The sequence below is a fragment of the Symphalangus syndactylus genome, chromosome 12 (genome assembly GCF_028878055.3).
Source record: "Symphalangus syndactylus isolate Jambi chromosome 12, NHGRI_mSymSyn1-v2.1_pri, whole genome shotgun sequence".
Lineage (NCBI taxonomy): Eukaryota > Metazoa > Chordata > Mammalia > Primates > Hylobatidae > Symphalangus > Symphalangus syndactylus.
In genome coordinates, this window is record NC_072441.2 from 141,939,520 (window position 1) to 141,959,778 (window position 20,259).

The 20,259-nt window shown below is 42.1% G+C and overlaps 1 protein-coding gene across 4 annotated transcripts in view; it reads left to right on the forward strand.

Moving 5' to 3' along the window:
- PSMB2 (proteasome 20S subunit beta 2) overlaps positions 1 to 20,259 on the forward strand; it is a 66,764-nt gene that overhangs the window by 24,943 nt on the left and 21,562 nt on the right. For 2 of the 4 annotated variants that reach the window (XM_055254712.2, XM_055254713.2), the window contains exons 4-6: positions 7,982 to 8,144; positions 11,984 to 12,033; positions 13,883 to 14,118. In XM_055254712.2, the coding sequence (XP_055110687.1) occupies positions 7,982 to 8,144; positions 11,984 to 12,033; positions 13,883 to 13,990 (321 nt within the window). In that variant the 3' untranslated portion in view covers positions 13,991 to 14,118. Of the gene's footprint in view, positions 1 to 7,981; positions 8,145 to 11,983; positions 12,034 to 13,882; positions 14,119 to 20,259 lie in introns of those variants that run through there. The other 2 variants (XM_063627931.1, XM_063627932.1) reach the window with 1 other exon arrangement.

A 20,259-nucleotide genomic window follows, 5' to 3' on the forward strand; every position in this document is an offset into this window, starting at 1 on the left:
GGAATATAGCCAAGAGGATTAAAGTCAGGGTATGAGGATGGGCATGGTGGGTCACGCCTGTAATCCCAGCACTTTGAGAGGCCGAGGCAGATGGATCACTTGAGGTCAGGAGTTCGAGACCAGCCAGACCAACATGGCGAAATCCTCTCTCTACTAAAAATACAAAATTAGCCGGGCGTGGTGGCGTGCGCCTGTTATACCAGCTATTCCAGAGGCTGAGGCAGGAGAATCACTTGAACCCGGGAGGCGGAGGTTGCAGTGAGCCAAGATCGTGCCACTATACTTCAGCCTAGGCAACAGAACAAAACTCTGTCTCAAAAAAAATAATAATAAAGTCAGGGTATAAATGATTCCATATTGCTTAGGCATTAAGGATAGGTAGTTCTCCACCTGCTTCCCCATCCATAGAACCATAGTCTTCTAGAGCTAGGAAAGGTACTAGGTCACAATAATTGGAAGTTGCGGAAATCTTTGAGATTTTTTTAAGTGTTTGAAATAGTGGATTCCAATTCACATATGAAGTCCTTCTTTAATTAAAATGGCAAAATTGAAATTGAGATTTTAAAATTATACCACCAAACCCACCCAAAAAAGATAGCTAGTGAATTTTGTTGGTTATTGCAAACAAAGTCCAGAGTTCAGAACATTGGTATAAGAAAATAACAATTGATTCATTTTATTTATTAGTGAAATTGAAAAATTGGGGGTTGGCAAAGCAGTTAAGGTATTGGTAATCTATCATCATGGGTATTTATTGAACTACTACATAGTTTTAGATCCTATAGAGGAGTCATAATTGTATGATATTTTAAACTTGCCATTTTAAAACTTAAAATATTAGGCAGACATGGAGGCAGCCACCTGTAGTCCCAGCTACTTGGGAAGCTAAGGTAGAAGGATTCCCTTGAGCCCAGGAGTTTGAGGCTATAGTGTGCTATGATTGCACCTATGGATAGCCACTGCACTTGCTTGGGCAAAACAGCAAGACCTTGTCTCCCAAAATAAATAAAATCCTTAAAATGTTATTGGTCATATAAAGATGTGATAAGTGAAATAGGGAGAAGTAGATGCTAGTATGCAAAATAGCGCATTCTGAAATATTTGAGTGTGAAACTGGCATTTACATACCAAATCATATTTGTACACTAATTTCCATTTTGTGGAAGTAGCATGATTTCCTGGAAAAGCATGTAGGACTTGCAGTTGGGAGGCCTGAATTCTGGACCTGACTCTTGATGCTAATTGCCTGTGTGGTTTAGGGCAAGTTACTATTTCCTCTTTGAAGTTTAGTCCCCACATTTGTGAAAGGGATACTGGGTAAACTAGTTGAGGTTTTCTATCCCATCTAAGTCTGTAAACTGCATTTTCATGAAATCTTTTCAGTGCTAAAGATGGAATTTTAGGCAGTTTTGAAAATCCCCTGGACTAAAAGAAATAGCAGATGTACTGTTCCTTTCAAAGTCCAGTCTCTGTTTAGTATATTTAGAAGTCTGTTTATGAAAACACTCATCTCTAGACAAACTCATTTGTCTCATTGGCGGTTCTGCATCTTCTTCCAAATTACTGACCTCACACACTGCTTAGCATTCCAAGGTGCAACACATCAAAAAAGAAATTGCACCATTCTCCAAAGCACCTCACTCATAGCAGTATCATCCCATTCAATCAGAGGTGCAAAGGCTGGCCTGGCTCCAAAGGAAGACTGTCAATTCCCCTCTTTTTCTGTGTCCACGCTTGGCAGGATGCTTCCTCACGCCCACCTCTCTCCCCCTTGCTGTGACTTTAGCTTCCGCCAGATGTCACACCGCTGCTTGTCACCACCCAGACTCTTGTCGCTGATTTTGTTGTTTGTGTTTATCACAACTGTTCTCTTTCACTGTAAAATTTATGGAATTTCACGCTCTTAATTACTACAGTGTTTCTTTTTCATAAGAGAGGGAATATACAAGAAGTCATATGCACAAGAGTTGGAGGGAAGGAAACACTTCATCTAACTTAAGTAAAGTTTGCATGTGTGCAGTGCACACTCCCCACCCCCAAATGTACAAGAGTCCAAAGTGGCACTGAGCTCAGTTCTGTAGGACTCAGATGCTCAGAGGTACTTAAGAAGTCTATTTCAGTCTCAGGAGTACATAAGAGATGTGCTTATTGGCCAATTCCCCTGTCTTCTTAAATTTGATCTTTTAGTAACCAACACAAGTTGGACAATTTTATTGGCTCTCTGTAGCCCACTTCTTGATCTTACTGTCTAGTCAAATCTGTTGATAATGCAGTCAAATCCTAAAAGTGGTGGTGGTAGTGTTGTGGTAATAGTCAATCTGCATTATTGCAATGTATCAGGCATTGCACTGAGTACTTTACATGTATTTATCTAAACCTTACCACAACCTTGTAATGATGGGTACTTTTATTATCCTTATTGTACAGATGAAGAAATCTCAAAATGACCTAAATGCACTTCACTGTGAAAATAAACTCATATCACGTACTCATTAAAGGAGGAAAACATAGATTTGTCTAGTTTCGTCCTCACCCCACCCTCACTGCCTTCGATTAAGAGGCAAAATTTTGGTGATACCTCATGCTAGAAGCTAAAGTTCATTTTGAGTTCCCAGGCTGGTTCATTTAAAATTTTTTCTTTGTATATCAATTAGACACAACTTTAAACATGTTGGTGTTTGCATTGCAGACCATTGATGGTGATTGCCAAGGCCTTTGGGTAGAGAGTATCTTAGCTAAATGTTTGGTTCACTTGGATGAATGTTTGGATATTTAGGTTAATTCAATACTATATATAATGTTCAGTCTTAGCTTATGGTGTGGAAGAAGCCTAGTCTTATATGTTATAGTTCTTCCCCTTGGGGACCTCAAAACTTTGTCTTACTACTTAGACTTACTATCTAAACAATTAGACTAGTGGAGACAACCAAAGGCTAGATTATATCATGTACAGAATAGAGATTTCATTTTAAAAGATTCTTGGTAATCTTTGCAAAGGATTACTTTGTAAGAGATTCTTTTTAAAGAGGATCCCTGGCTGTGCTCTCATTATTGATTAATGTTTTCATTTCCCCAGAATAATTAGGCAAATCCTTAAGTATGTAATATTGATCATGGGGAACTAAGGGAATTGATGAAAAAGTGTCTAGAAAGTAGCTTTACCACTCAGAATAGACACATTTGCAAGGGAAGAAATAACATGGTTAGGGAGGGTTGACCATGAAGTAGATATGCTCTAAGTGTCTAGTACAAATGCTTGTGACCCTGAACACCATTACCTCAGGGCCCCTGGAAAGAGTCCCAGGAATGAGAGAGGAGGAAACTCATTTACTGCTTTTCTACATGTGTCAGGCCCTGTGCTGGGCACTAACATCCCTCCATATCCCTTTATGAAGACACACAGGAATTTCCCTCCTATCTCAGTGCCAGAAGTAGTTGGGCTTCTCCTGAGTACTTGCATTGTTTATAGAGTCTTTACTGTTTCGGGCATTATGCTTATTATCTACATGCATTATCTTTTGGAATCCTTACTGCAGCAGCCCTTTTGTAGTAGGGATCATCCCATGTTTTAAATGAGAAATTAAAATTCAGAGAGATTAAATGACTAACTTTTCTAAAGTCACAGCCCAACTCTTTCTTACTTATTTATGCTTTTGGTCTCCTCTTTGTTCAGTTCTGAATGGCTGGCCTGTACCCTAAGCTTTTCTTTACTTAGCATCCTGTGTCTAGAGGGAGGTAGAAAGAGAAGGACCCAAGCCTAGCAAAATGCAACAATAAAGGTACATTCATGGAGATGCTGGCAGTTGACTTAAACTTGAACCACTTCTCAGAAATAGCACTTAGTGCTTACTCACATTTGTTTAGTACTTTTCTTTTTATTTGGTAGAAATAGGGTCTTACTCTGTTGCTAGTCAGTCTGTAGTACAGTGGGGGGATCATAGTTCACTGTATGCCAGGGCTTAAGGATCCTCCTGCCTCAACCTCCCAAGTAGCCACCTCACCTAGCTTTTTTTTTTCCCCCATAGAGACAGGGTGTTGCCATCTTGCCTACACTGGTCTTGAACTCCTAGGCTCAAGCAGTCCTCCCACCTTGGCCTCCCAAAGTGCGGGATTACAGGCATGGGCCACTGTGCCCAGCCAAGCCAGAGATCTTTGGTGGAGCATTGTCAGAAGAATTTCACAAACTGCAAGTTGTTGCACAGATGTATTGATTTAATTAGTCTAGATAACACCATTTATTTATGCTTAAGCATCTCACACATGCAAAAGTTGGTAATTCAAAGTCACACAATAATTTGTGAGTTATCTTCAATATCAGGAGTTGTAGCTTCTGAATACCAACTTTGGTAAGTGTATGTGTGCGTCAGATGCCTAAGCATGAGTAAATGATCCTATGGAGACCAATTAAGTGATGCAGTTTGCTTCTGGAATTCTGCTGACATCCTATTTCATCTAAAATTTTCTGGTAGTGGATTTTAAATAACATTTATTATTCTAAACAATTTAATCTCATAGTATGGACAAGATCTTCGTTGAAGACAAAACATCTGGGTTCTGCTTGTTAAGGCCTCTGAGTATCTGGGGGAATACTTAATATACCATTGCAACTTGATGAAATTGTCTTGGCTAACTATACAGTGAGTGTTCTGGCTAGTTAGTAGAGAAGAGTAGACATTATCCTCTTAGCAAAAAGATTTAACTTACTTTGTGATAGGTAAAAGACTGTATTATTAATTCTCTTGAGGAGGGAAACCAGTTTCTCTTTGCTATTCTGCCTCTTTTCTTCCCTCTTTCGCTCTTCTAATTTTAACTGTAAGAACACCAAGGTATTCTATGTCTGCCAGATTTTGCAGTACTGTTTTCACACTTGTATATAACTAATAGCATTTTTAAAATCTGTAGCTAATTTAAGCAGGTTTGTTGTTGTTTAAAGTTATAAGGTTTCAAAAAGAGACTGGGATGTAGTTAATGTAGTAGGAATTTTGGTAGCATCTTTTCTTCCAGAGTTTGGGTTGCTTTAGCGTTATTATTTTTTCTCATTATATTTCCTAGAAGATAGGAGAAAGATTAATTAACCCAGTTTTACATGTTAAAAAAAAAATACCCAGAAGCTCATAGGGGTTAAGTTTTTTGCCTAAGGTCAGGTTTACTAAGAAGGTACTCAGAATGCATAGAGAATTCCAGAGCTTGGCAGAGTGCCGCACACTACTCATTGGGAAATACGATAGGCAGATAATTGTTTTCTCAGAAGTTTTGACTGCAGTTCAACTTATTTCTCTCTGGGACTACCCACTGTCTTATCACTAACAGAAACCTACTTGGAGGTGAGGAGCACTCTGTAATCTCCAGGCAACGTTAGGAACTCTTCCTACTTAGCACAGCTGGCTTAGAATTCCAAGTAAGTATATAATATGAGTTTCATGCTAGGCACGGCGGCTCAAGACTATCATCCCAGCACTTTGGGAGGCCAAGGTGGAAGGATTGCTTGAGCCTAGAAGTTGAAGGCCAGCCTGGGCAACATAGTGAGACCCCATCTCTCTCTCTCTCTCTCTCTCTCTTTTTTTTTTTTTCTGGAGATAGAGTCTTGCTCTATTGCCCAGGCTGGAGTGGTGCAGTGGCATGATCTCGGCTTGCTGCAGCCTCTGCCTCCCAGGTTCAAGCGATTCTCATGCCTCAGCCTCCCAAGTAGCTGGGATTACAGGCTCGTGCCACCACGCCTGGCTAATTTTTGTATTTTTAGTAGAGACAAGGTTTCACCATGTTGTCCAGGCTGGTCTCAAACTCCTAACCTCAAGTAATCCACCCGCCTCGGCCTCCCAAAGTACTGGGATTACAGGCGTGAGCCACCGTGCCTGGCCAAGACCTCATCTCTTAAAAAAAAAAAAAATAAATTAGCAGGGCATGGTGGTAGGTGCCTATAGTCGTAGCTGCTCAGAAGGCTGAGGTGGGAAATTTGCTTGAGCCTAGGAGTTTGAGGCTGCAGCAAGCTATGATTGCACCACTGCACTCCAGCCTGGGCGACAGAACAAAACCCTGTTACTCCCCTCCCAACCCCTCTTCCCCAAAAAAAGCAAAAACCATGAGTTTTTTAAGGCTGCCAAGTGGCCATGTTAATCAGTGTTCAAAGAATGTTAAATGACACTTTTAGGACTATTAGCTATTACACTTCATGCTTCATAATGAGGTGTCTCACTTACTGTGCGTTTAATTAAATACATACACAAATTTAGGGATGGGGACATATCCATGGGCAAGGCCTGCTTACTACCTGCTGAAGCAAATGCAAGAGGAGAAACACATCCTGCAGAGAAAAAGAAAGCCATATAAAATGGAAGTCCCACCCCTGATGCCTGGGGGCATAGACAGACTGAATTTAACATGGTAAATGGCGCAGCTGGTGTAGAAAAAAAATAATCATCCATTTGGAGATGAAGAGCAACGCAGACTCAGTCATGGTTCTCTATAAAACTTATGTTTTTAGATTTGCAGGTAATACAAAGAAAGGATACCTATAAATCCAAGTTATAATTATTTTTTATTGCTTTTTATTTGTCTCAAAATTACTTTTCAGTTAAGTCTGGTGATTTGATTTAAATATTTGAGACTTATGGCCAGGCGCGGTGGCTCACACCTGTAATCCCAGCACTTTGGGAGGCCGAGGCGGGCGGATCAAGAGGTCAGAAGTTCGAGACCAGCCTGGCCAACATAATGAAACCCCATCTCTACTAAAAATACAAAAATTAGCTGGCCGTGGTGGAGGGCGCCTGTAGTCCCAGCTACTTGGAAGGCTGAGGCAGGAGAATCGCTTGAACCCGGGAGGTAGAGGTTGCAGCGAGCCGAGATCACGCCATTGCACTCCAACCTGGGGGACAAGAGCCAGACTCCATCTCAAAAAAAAACAAAAACAAAAACAAAAAAAAAGAGACTTACTATCCCTCCCCACCTCATGAGTTGTTTCTTTTCTCTCTCTTTCTCTTTTTTTTTGAACCCAGGCTGGAGTTCAGTGGCACAATCATGGCTCACGGTAGCCTTGACCTCCTTGGTTCAAGTGATCCACCTTAGCCTCCTGAGTAGGTGGGACCACAGGTGTGCGCCATCATGCCCGGCTAATTTTTTAGTTTTTTTATAGAAACAAAGTTCCACTATGTTACCTAGGCTGGTCTCAAACTCCTGGGCTCGAGCAAGCCTCCCACCTCAGCTTCCCAAAGTGCTGGGATTATACCTGTGAGCTACTGCACCCAGGTGTAAGTTGTTTCTTTAGTAGTGGGCATACAGTTTGCCATTTGGGATTGGTCCAGATGCCTAGACTGAGTTTATTTCATTTGATGTGGTTGGAGCATCTGCTTTTTTCAGTCCGTGGCCTGGCACTCTCAGAATTGTTTGTTGGTTTCAACAATTAGGAATGACAAAAGAGCACCTATACTTTGCCCTTGCAGTGCTTAAAAAATTTTTTATTTTAAGTTTTTGTGCGTTCATAGTAGGTGTATATATATATTGGGTATATGGGATATTTTGATACAGGCATACAATGTGTAATAATCACATCAGGGTAAATGGGATATCTCTCACCTCAATCATTTCTCCTTTGTGTGACAAACAATCCAATTATACTCTTTTAGTTATTTCAAAATATACAATTAAGCTATTATTAACTATATAGTCACTCTGTTTTGCTATCAAATACTTTTGAAGAAGTGCTTTTTTACAGGTTCTCATCCGTAGACTTTAAGAAGATAGCTTTTTCACATACCTTAAAGTGCTCCAAATGCCCTTCTGTTCAGAGAGAACAAGCTGACATCCCTTGACCTGTTACCATACTCCAGGTCCTCTAGATTTCCCTACATTTTTACTTTCATTATGATTTACTCAGTTGCTGCTAATATTTGCTTTCTCATCAAGAGTCAGAATAGTCTCATTTGCCATGGGAAGAGATGTTGGTGTTCTGCTTTAGTTATCACTTTGCCATATCTTTTCTTTGCAGACCCCATATCATGTGAACCTCCTCCTGGCTGGCTATGATGAGCATGAAGGTCCAGCGCTGTATTACATGGACTACCTGGCAGCCTTGGCCAAGGCCCCTTTTGCAGCCCACGGCTATGGTGCCTTCCTGACTCTCAGTATCCTGGACCGATACTACACACCGAGTAAGTATTAATACTCTAGGGAGGGAGCAGTGGCAGAGCCCTGCCCTCAGCTGCTTCCCAGGTTTGTCCACCCTTGGAGGTGGGTGGCCAGGGCTTGAATAGGATGGATCCTAAGAAGCATAAGCAGGTCCCCCTCTGGAAGCTGCAGTCTTCTGTCGGTCAGTAGGGTCTTCCAAAAGCTGATGTAAGTCCCATTTTTTGCCAGTCAAAATGAGATAGTACATATCTCTAGAGCTGGGTTTTGTTTTGAAGGAGGATTGGAATAGATGTCATAGTGAATAAAACATTTTTATTGGGTTCTAAAGTTCTTCAGTTCTAAGAATTCAAGTTTTTTCACTTATTTTGCTTTGCCTAGATGCTTTTTGGCATCTCAGTAAAGAATGAGTGTGTAAAGCAAGTAGCTGTGTATTTGTTTGGAATTTGCAAGGATGAACAGGTCCCCAGCATGACAACTGAAGGTTTCTTTGCTTAAACAGCAAAGCTTTCTAAGGCTACAAATCTGAGCCTTCCCTTGGTTGTCACCTAATGGCTGCCCCCTCTTGAAAGAAAAAGCTGTTGCTCTACTTGTCCATAAAGCGTCAGCTTGGCAAAACTTCAGATACAGGGATGCTTTTTTAAAATTTTATTTTTTAGTTGACAAATAATAATTGTACATGTATTCATAGAGTACATCATGATGTTTCAATACATGTAATGTAAACAGATCACGGTAGTTAGTACATCAGTCATCTCAAACATTTATCATTTTGTGTTGGGAACATTTAGTATCCTCCTTCTAGCTATTTGAAACTATATATTGTTAGCCATAGTCATTTTACAGTGGTATAGAACAGTAGAACTTACATTCCTCTGTCTATCCATAATTTTTTTTTTTTTTTGGTTTGAGACAGAGTCTCCCTCTGTCGCCCAGGCTGGAGTGCAGTGGAGTGATCTTGGCTCACAGCAACCTCCGCCTCCCAGGTTCAAGCGATTCTCGTGCCTCAGCCTGCCAAGTAGATGGGATTACAGGCGTGTGCCACCATGCCTGGCTAGTTTTTGTATTTTTTGAAGAGATGGGGTTTCACCATGTTGGCCAGGCTGGTCCAGAACTCCTGACTTCAAGTGATCCACCCGCCTTGGCCTCCCGAAGTGTTGGGATTACAGGCCTGAGCCACCACACCCTGCCAATTTTGTATCTTTTAACAAATGTCCCCCATCCCTTACAGAGGATTTCTCAGCCTCTAGTATCCTCTATTCTACTTTTTACTTCTATGAGATCAGCTTTTTTAGCTTCCACATATGAGTAAGAACGTGCAGTGTTTTAACTTTGTTCCTGGCTTATTTCACTTAATAGAATATCCTCCAGTTCCATTCATGTTGAATGACAGTATTTCCTTTTTTATGGATGAATAGTATTTCATGGTGTATATATACCACATCTTCTTTATCCATTGATCTGTTCTCGGACACCTAGGTTGGTTCCATATCTTGGCTATTGTGAATAGTGTTGCAGTAAACACTGGGGTGCAGTATTTCCCCAGTGATATAATGATTTCATCCAGTATAATGATTTCCTTTCTTTTGGATAAATTCCCAGTAGTGGGACTGCCAGATCATATGGTAGTTCTATTTGTAGTTTTTTGAGGGACGGCCATACTGTTCTCCCTAGTGGCTATACTAGTTTGCATTCCCACCAACAGTATATAAAGAATTTCCTTTTCTCTACATCCTTGCCAGCATTTGTTGTTTTTTGTCTTTTTGATAATAGCTATTCCTAACTGGGATGAGATGTTACCTCATTGTGGTTTTGATTTGCATTTCTGTGATGATTAGTGATGTTGAGAATTTTTTCCATATATTTGTTGGCCATTTGTATGTCTTTTGAAATGTCTGTTGAGATCATATGCCCATTTTTTAATCGAATTTTTGTTCTCTATTGAGATATTTCAGTTCCTTATATTTTCTGGATATTAACTCCCTGTTGGATGAGTAGTTTGCATGTATATTCTCCCATTCTTTAGGTTGCCTTTTCACTTTATTGTTTCCTTTGCTGTGCAGAAGCGTTTTAGTTTGATATAATCCCCTTTGTTTATTTTTGCTTTTGTTGCCTGTGTTCATGAGATTATTCATAAAATCTTTTTCCAGATCAATGTCCTGAGGCACCATTTATTGAACAGACTGTCCTTTCCCCCAATGAGTGTTCTTGGTACCTTCATCAAAAGTCAAATGTAGATATGTGGCTTACTTTCTTAATTTCTCTATTCTGTTTAATTGGTCTATGTGTCTATTTTTATGCCAGTAGCATGCTGTTTTGGTTACTACAACTTTGTGGTATATTTTGAAGTCTGGTAGTGGTATCAACTACCAGATTTGTTCTTTTTGTTCAGGATTGCTTTAGCTATTCACAGTCTTTTGTGGTTCCATACAAATCTTGGATTTTTTTCCATAATTCTGTGAGGCATGTCATTGGCATTTTGATAGGGATTGCATTGAATATATAAATTTCTTTGGGTAGTATTGTCATCTTCATAATATTAATTCTTCTGATCCATGAGCATGAGATGTATTGCCATTCGTTTGTATCCTCTTCAGCTTATTTCATCAGTGTTTTATAGTTTTCATTATAGAGGTCTTTCACCTCCTTGGTTAAATTTATTCCTAGGTATTTTATTTTCTTTGATTTTTGTGTCTGTTGTAAATGGGATTGCCTTGATTTGTTTTTCAGCTAGTTTGTGTATAGAAACACCGATTTTTGTATATTAATTTTGTATTCTGCAACTTTATGGAATTCATTTATCAGATGTAAGCGTTTTCTGGTGGGGTCTTTAGGTTTTTCTATATAGAAGGTCATGTCGTCTGCAAATAGGGACATTTGACTTCCTGCTTTCCAATTTGGGTGCTCTTTCTTTCCTCCTGTTGCCTAAGTGCTCTGGTTAGGACTTCCCAGACACAGGGATGCTTTTGTGCTAAGTTCCATCTTCTGACCCCAGTCTTAACCTCGACTTTAGCCTCTGTGGGCAGTGGGTACTTTGGAATTCTTAGCTTTTACAGACTATAGATGAAGCACAGATAACCACTTTTCTCCTTACATTCCATTCTTCACTGTCAGTATTGTAAGAATCTGGCATGTTCATTCTTTTTTGGTACTGCCCTCTCGCTCAACCTTAGCCACACTAGAGCTCCAGGCCACATCTTGAAAAGAATTAGCCTGGCTTCCCAGTGACTTTCTTGATTTGGCATCTGTCAGTAATACAGCTGATTTGCCCACCAAAATAACCACTAGCCACCCCTGAAGCCTGAGTGCATAACACGTCGTCCCAGTTTGCCATGCCCACAGACAGTTCCTTTGGCTCCTATTTGGGGAAAGTCTCAGCCCCATCCTATGAATTCTCTTCCCATTGTTAAACAGAGACCCAGCTGGGAAAACAAGGCTGAAATTCTGACCCGTCCTCTCTTTCCCTGATTTGCAGCTGACTAGGGCAGATGGAATTGATTTAAACTCTGGACTAAGGGGGAGTGAAAGGGGTGGGTTATGATAAAGAGAGACAGGCTGCTGGACTTCTTCAGAGGCGGGCCCTGGCGAGGGGAGGCAGAATTCCTTCATGCTTACCCTTCACTGTAGCAAATCAATTTGCAGTGGCTTGTAGCTGCTGGAGCACTGGGTCTGGGGCACCCCCAGCTGCATGTGAAGTAAGTTGGTTGCAGTATAGAAGGCAAAGTATTTTTTGCCTTTTCCGTTTGTGTGGCACTCAGACCTGAAGAAGCCAGCTTTGATTAAGATTTGAAACTTAATCAAAAGCTGCTGAGAGTTGGTTATAATGACAGCACTGGAAGTACTTGGTCTCTGTGTTCTCTTTCAGCTATCTCACGTGAGAGGGCAGTGGAGCTCCTTAGGAAATGTCTGGAGGAGGTGAGTAGTTCCCATAGGATCCTGAAAGGAATGTTTGTCTCTCTGTTTGCCAGTGTTGTTCCTGTTCCTCAGTTATACTTTTTCAGATTTTTGCCAGAAGGTGTAATACATACCCACTAACCAGATGTGAAGTTGCTACCAGGGATAGAGTTTGGTGTGGATAGCAAGCTCATTTTTCTCTCACAGATTACCTCCTCAATGTCAGTTTTATGATTTAATTCTTTCTGGTTTATGCAAACCAGTGGTTCTCAAATTTTAGTGTGTATAAGTGTCACCTGGGAAACCTGTTAAACAGATTGCCATCTCTGCCCCAACCCTCAATTCTGAGTCCACTGTTATGAGGTACAAACTGGGAAGCTCTGCTTTAACTGGCAGTCCCAGGTGATTTTGCTACAGGTGGTAACTGAGGCTGTACTTGAAGAACTTCTGCCCTACACTTTATTTTATTTTTTTATTTGAGATGGAGTTTCACTTTTGTTGCCCAGGCTGGAGTGCAGTGGCATGATTTCAGCTCACTGCAACCTCTGCCTCTGGGTTCAAGCAATTATCTTGCCTTAGCCTCCCGAGTAGCTGGGATTGCAGGTGCCCACCACCATGCCCGGCTAATTTTTTGTATTTTTAGTAGAGACAGGGTTTCACCATGTTGGCCAGGCTGGTCTTGAACTCCTGACCTCAGGTGATCCGCCTGCCTCGGCCTCCCAAAGTGCTGGGATTACAGGCGTGAGCAACCATGCCCGGCCCTGCCCTAGACTTTATACCTGCTCTGTTCTTGTGCCACCTGTAATTGCCATACTGCCTGCTCCCTTAATAGTGTACGAGTCTTTATAATCTGTGAGAAAAAGCCTTCCCTAAGAATTCAGGAGGACCATAGAAAGCAACTAGGAAGCTTTGGGTAGAAGGGGAGAGTAGACTTTGGTTTTCGAGGACAGGATTACAGAACACACCCTTTCTAATACTACCCCTTAGAGTCTAAGGCTTTGGGTACGGATGGAGAATGGGGAGGTCAAAAACCAGCCACATTAGTTTTTTTTCATTATTTTACTGTTCCTGTGGCTTAAGGATGAACTTGAACTCGTGGTTTAGTAAGAGAGTAGGAAGATAAGAGCAGGAGCATTGGGAGTAATGTCAGTTTGCTTCTTACACAAACCTTTTGTTTTCAGTCCACAGTGCCCACCCCCCCGCCTTTTTTTTTTTTTTTAAGAGACGGGTCTCGCTTTGTTGCCCAGGCTAGAGTGGAGTGCAGTGGCACCATCATAGCTCACTACAGCCTGGACTTCTGGAACTCAAGCGATCCTCCCAAGTAGCTGAGACTACAGACAGGCACTGCCACACCCAGCTCATTATTTTTAAGAGATGGGGTCTTGCTATGTTACCTAGGCTGGTCTTGAACTCCTGGGCTCAAGATATTCTCCCACCTCAACCTCCCAATTACAGGCCTGAGCCACGGCTCCTGGCCTCTGCTTTGTTCTGAGGACAATCACTCTTTGTTAGCTTATTATCTTGAGACATTTTAAGAGAGACGTCTGTGTTTACCAGACTGATAGGTAACAGACTATGGGGAACAGAACACTGGATTGTCTCATTCTTTCATCGGCTGACTGACCAGAGACAGGCTCTTAGCTGCACCTCCCAGTTCAGCCTCCCTGCCTCCCAGTCATCCTCCAGCTGCCGTTTGGGTACCCTCTACCACTAGAGTACTAGTGCCCTACTGCCAACTGCCTCTAATAGAATATCAGTCCCACAAAAGCAGGGATTTTTGTTTGCTTGTATTCCCAGTGTCTAGAACAGAGCCTGGCACATAGTACTTAGTAATTATTTGTTGACTGATTTCCTCCATGTCTCTCTGCAGCTCCAGAAACGCTTCATCCTGAATCTGCCAACCTTCAGTGTTCGAATCATTGACAAAAATGGCATCCATGACCTGGACAATATTTCCTTCCCCAAACAGGGCTCCTAACATCATGTCCTCCCTCCCACTTGCCAGGGAACTTTTTTTGATGGGCTCCTTTATTTTTTTCTACTGTTTTCAGGTGCACTCTTGATAAATGGTTAATTCAGAATAAAGGTGACTATGGATATAATTGAGCCCTCTGGTCCAGGTCTCAGTTTACCTAATATTACCTCAGAAAGGATATGGAGGGAAAATGATCTTTTTGCCAGGTCTGACTTTTCTTCCTGCTCCGCCCTCCGTTAATGCTCAATACCCTTTAGCAGCTGATGGCCCCACGTTCTACTCCATGCTTGGCTTCCTTTCCAACTAGCTCTTTCATATATTTTACTTGCTAATATCGCCATTCTCTCTAAAGTAGTGGTTCTTTTTGCCCTTAAACTTAAAATTTTTTAATTAATTAATCTGAATGAATCATACATGCACTTAATAAAACATGCAAACAGTACGAAAACATGTAGTGAAAAATATTTCTTCCAGAGCTGGGTGTGGTGGCTTATGCCTGTAATCCCAGCACTTTGGGAGGCCAAGGTGGGTGGATCACGAGGTCAAGAGAGTGAGACCATCCTGACCAACATGGTAAAACCCCGTCTTTACTAAAAATACAAAAATTAGCCGGGTGTGGTGGCACACACCCCTAGTCCCAGCTACTGGGGAGGCTGAGGCAGGAGAATAGCTTGAACCTGGGAGGCAGAGGTTGCAGTGAGCCTAGATCTTGCCACTGTACTCCAACCTGGCCAACAGAGCGAGACTCCATCTCAAAAAAAGAAAGAAAAATGTTTCTCCCATCCCTATAATCCAATCACCTGCTTCCTGCTTCCCTCCCTGGAGGAAACTTCAGCTACTAATTTCTTATGTTTTTTTAAGAGATATTCTGTTACTGTGTAAAGTATACATACATACAGACACATGCTCCATTTAAATTTTTTAGATTTATTTATTTACTTAGAGACAGGGTCTCACTCCAGCCCAGGCTGGAGTGCTGTGGCATAATCTTGGCTCACTGCAACCTCGGCCTCCTGGGTCCAAGTGATCCTCCCATCTCAGCCTCCTGAGTAGCTAGGATTACCGGCACACACCACCAATGCCCAGCTAGTTTTTGTGTTTTTCATAGATACAGGGTCTCACCATGTCATTCAGGTTGGTCTTGAACTCCTGGGCTCAAGCAGTTTGCCTGCCTTGGCTTCCCAGTGCTGGGATTACAGGTGTGAGCCACTGTGCCCGGCTAAAAAGTATTTTTAATGTTCTACACATTGCTTATTTCACTTAACACTATATTAGAGATTGTTTTATATCATTACATATAGATATGCTTATTCTTGTTGACAGTTGCATATTTTCCATTAAATTGATGGATCACGGGCAGTTAAGCAGTTACCTGTTTTACTCAGCCTACCTTTAGAGAACAGTGTGGATGTTTTGTGGTTACAGCCACTAAAACAGTGGTTCTTAACCAGATGTGTGTTTCAGAATGTTCATCTCACATTTCCAGTTGCTACTGATGCTGCCGGTCTAGGAACCACATATCAAAACCATTTGGTCTCAGACTAAGATAAACCCTACTTTATCCAATTCTGTGCTCCTCTTAATATCATCTACAGATAGATTTTTGTTTTGTCTGTGATGAAATGTATCATCTAAGATACTACCTACTGATCATAACGTTCATATTAAAGTATTGGGTTAACATTAGATTTGGGTGTCTTATACACTATTTAATACACCAATGATAAATACCTTATACCATAAGAAGAAAGCTAATCATTGAGTAAATGGGAGAAAAGAGATGATTCACATCACTACAGTTGATTCAACCTCCAACACCACCTTGAATATGCATAGGCTTGAGCTTTTAGCTAGATTCCTGAGTGTAAGGCATCTATTTTAAAAGTGCCACAGGTTGGCCAGGCGCGGTGGCTCATGCCTGTAATCCCAGCACTTTGGGAGTCTGAGGCGGGCGGATTACCTGAGGTCAGGAGTTCAAGACCAGCCTGGCCAACATGGTGAAACCCCGTCTCTACTAAAAAAATATATAAAAATTAGCCAGGCGTGGTGGCACACACCTGTAAACCCAGCTACTTGGGAGGTTGAGACAGGAGAATTGCTTGAGCCCGGGAGAGGGAGGTTGCAGTGAGCCGAGATCGTGCCACTGCACTCCAGCCTGGCTGACAGAGCAAGACTCTGTCACCCCCCACAAAAAAAAAAGCGCCACAGGTGATTCTGATGCCCTACCCAGTGGAGTGCTGCTACTAAAGCACAGGCTATCCTGCTACGTGATTTTCCCATCTGTACAATGACTGAAATAGCACCTATTCCATATGGTAGATATGAGAATTCCATGAGGTAATATAGGTAAACGTTTAGTTCAGGGCTTGGCATGTGGTAAGTGCTCAGTAAGTGTATAATGATTGGTAAACTTGTTATTCTGCATTCAGGCCTCACCAGGGATGACATACGGTTCTCTGCCTTTGAATGTAAGTGTCCCCTGGGCAATCTCAGGCAAGCCTGCAAACCCATCCTGACTCTCAGTGTTTTTTTGCCAACCTGGATCTCTTTCCTGAGCTCCAAATCAACTCATTCCTAGATAGCTCACCCTCCAGATTTAGGGACATCGAACTCAATATGTCTAAAACTGAGCCTTACCATCTGCCACTCTCCAAACCTCTTCTATGACATTCTGTCTTAGAGAATTAGAGCCACCTGGTTTCCCAAGTGTCCAAGTCAGAAACCCAGGCATCATTTATTTTTAATAAACGTTTTATTTTGGAATAAATTTGGTTTTACAGAAAAGTTGCAAAGATAATACAGTGTCCTTATACCCCTTATTCAGTTTCTGTAATGTTAACACCTTCCGTATACCATGGTATATTTGTCAAAACTGAGAAACCAACATTGGTTGGTGTATTAGTATTACTAAGCTCCAGGCTTTATTCAGATTTTACCAGTTTTTCCACTAATTTTCTTCTGTTCTAGGATATAATCCAAGATACAACATTGCATTTAGCTGGGCATCATTTTTGTGCCATTCTTTATTGCCTGTCTACATGGCCACCAAATTCTGGCATTTCTACATCCTAAATCTTTTAATTTTATTAAAAATTTTTATTGTTGTTTTTCAGAGACAGGGTCTTGCTCCATCACCCAGGCTGGAGTACAGTGGCACGATCATAGCTTACAGCAGCCTTGAACTCCTGGGCTCAAGTGAACCTCTTACCCCAGCCTCCCAACTAGCTGGGACTAGAAGGGTGCACCACCACACCCAGCTAAGTTTGTAAAAATTTTTTGTAGAGACAGGGTCTCACCATGTTGCCTAGGCTGGTCTCAAACTCTTGGCCTCAAGTGATCCTCCCACCTTGGTCTGCCAAAGCCCTGGGATTACAGGTGTGAGCCACTGCACCCAGCCTAATCTTTATAAGTCTCCATCCCCATTACTCTGGTTCACTCCCTATCGTTTCTTAGACTATTTAACAGCCTCCTAACTTCACTCTACTTTTAATCTCTTCCCTCTCCAGGTCTTTCTCCATATTTTAAAAAACTAGTTTCACCATCCATTCCTCTCTGCCCTTAAAACTTTCTGGTGGCTTTCCATGGCTTAAGAGAATAAAGCCCAATTCTTTGGTTTGACATGCTAGGCATTCCATAATCCTCTCCTAACCTAACTCCCCACTTTCCTCTCCCTCTTTTACACCTCATAAAGCCTGTGTTCCAACTAAATTTACATGGCCTCGTCATTCACTCATGACTTCACACCTATGTATACTACTATAAGAAGGGTAAGCGTTGCTTTCTGGAACTTTTCTTACAGAGGGGTATGTGTGTGTATGTGTGTGTGGAGTCATGATGTAGTGTGTTCTGTTAACTTCTGTTTTCTTCCGCTGGATTTTAGTTTTTAAAATGCCAGCTGTATCCTAAATCAATTTCCTGAAGTTTAAAAAACACTGGGAATGTACCCATTATTTAACACTCCTGGCCAAACACTGTTCAGAATGGAGTTCTGATTAGCTCCCATCTGCTTTCAGGTGATTAATACACAGAAAAACAAATTATTGCTTCCCAGGCTCAGGGTGGGAGGGGGGATAGGTTGGAGAAGAGAGCAGCTGTTTTGCCTCAGGGTAGGGAAGCTTAGCCCTACTAGAGAGGGGATGGGAAGGCAGAAACCTTTAAGAGATGGAAGATGCCACTGAAATGGCCCAAGAGCTTGGTCTTGCTAGCTGAGCAACCGCTAGGTCTGCCCTGCCTGGAGCCCAGAGTCCTTTCACTTCTGCTCCCCTCAGCCTTTTGACCAAAGCAGCAGCAGTGCCCAAGCAAGAGAAAGCGGCGCATTCTTGGGTTCTCTCTAAATGTCTGCTGCTTGCTTAGTCCAGTGTGTGAATTATGTGTTAGTGTGTTTGGGAGAAGAAACCTGCAACTTGCCTTCACTTACCTTCCTTCATGGGAGGGAATGTTTTCAAAGACTGAACTGTTCATATTTATTCTGGAACACTATGATCCTTTAAGAGAAAGTAGGAAAGTCTTTAAACTCCAAATTGGAATGCTTACCCAGTCTAAACACTCTCTGTTTAATTCACAGATACTTGTAAACAATCTGTGTATACTTTATTTTTTAATTTTTAATTTTTTATTATTATTATTATTTTTGAGACAGAATCCCGCTCTGTCACCCAGGCTGGAGTGCAATGGCACGATCTCGGCTCGCTGTAGCCTCTGCCTCCTGGGTTCAAGCAATTCTCCTGCCTCAGCCTTCTGAGTAGCTGGGATTACAGGCGTGCGCCACTACACCCGGCTAATTTTTATATTTTTGTAGAGACAGAGTTTCACTATGTTGGCCAGGATGGTCTTGGAACTCCTGACCTCAAATGATCTGTCTGCCTTGGCTTCCCAAAGTGCTGAGATTACAGGCGTGAGCCACTGCACCCAGCCCCCATGTAAACTTTAATCATCATCTACTTTTCCGTAGGGCTAAACCCAGTTAGAGGCTAAAACGTGATTTATTTTGCTGTGGGGAAAAGAAAAACAACTTAATGGGAAGAATCAAATGCTGAGACCTCATTAGAAGCTTCTTAGGCCACTTAGTGTCCATACCATACTGCTTCCTCTGCACTGTTAACTGTCCTGACCATATGCTGGATTAGCAGAGCCTCGGGGCACAAGGGCCTGGGAGGACCTGCTTCCCCTTGCTGGAGTGAGGCCTGTGAGCCCTTCTGTAGAGGGCCATGTGATACAGTGGAAATGAAGGGAGGGTCGGATCACACACGTATGCGTGATCACTTGCTTAGTGACTTTGGGCAAGTTGCTTTGATCTACAACTTTCTTGTTTCTAAAATAGGACTTGTTGAGGACTACATCGTCCTTCCTTAGGGAAAGTTGTCCAGCCCCTGAAAAGTTTTTGATAAACTAATTTCTTCTGGGTATTTATAACCTTTTATTGATTTGTTACTGTATTCCAGGCATTATATAGAAGTGCTGTATATCTTATTTAATCCCCTCAACTTCCCATAGTCTAAGATAATTCTAGAGGTAGGATGTTTCTTGCCAGGCCCTAGGCTTCAGTTAAAGCAGAGCATACTTCAGCCTTCCCCCACATTCCTTTCTCTTCCTTTCTGCAGAAAGGATTGAATAACCCAGATAGGGATACTTGGGGAAGGCACTGAGCCTCTTTGTTAAAATGAGGAAAAGCAAATATTAAGTGTTAAAGTCATGCTAGCCCCAAATGCAGACTTTCTTCTTGATGTATTCAGAAGGACTGATTGAAAGGGACTGGAGAGAGGCAGAACTTCTCCCGCATGATTCAGAATTCTTCAGTGCCACATCCGGATACTGCCTCGAGGTATTAGCACCACCTAACATCCTGCTGGCGGGGGGGGGGCGGGGGTACATACCAGGGGACCTGAAGCTCAGGGTGGCACACCAAGTGAGTGGCAGGGGCAGGGTTAGAACATGTCGAGGGTCCCCATGCATTTAGCATGAGGGACAGGCCCCCAGAGGAGGCCCCACTGTGTCCGGAGAGCTTTCACTGGACACATGGGTATGTTGAGGCATTGCAGCTTCTTGGGAAAAAAAGTCACATCTTTGGACCCTTGTCCTGAAAGATGATGCCTAGACCCTATGTTTCTAGCACAATCTTCACTTGCAAAGCACCCCAACATCTCTCCCTGACAGCACACTTGCAAAGACATGGGGACAGCAGTGCAGGCAAACAACAGTGAATGCAATGGCCCTGGGGCATAAAGTGGTAGTTTGAGGAACAGAAAGGAAACCACTGTGGCTGGAGCAAAGTG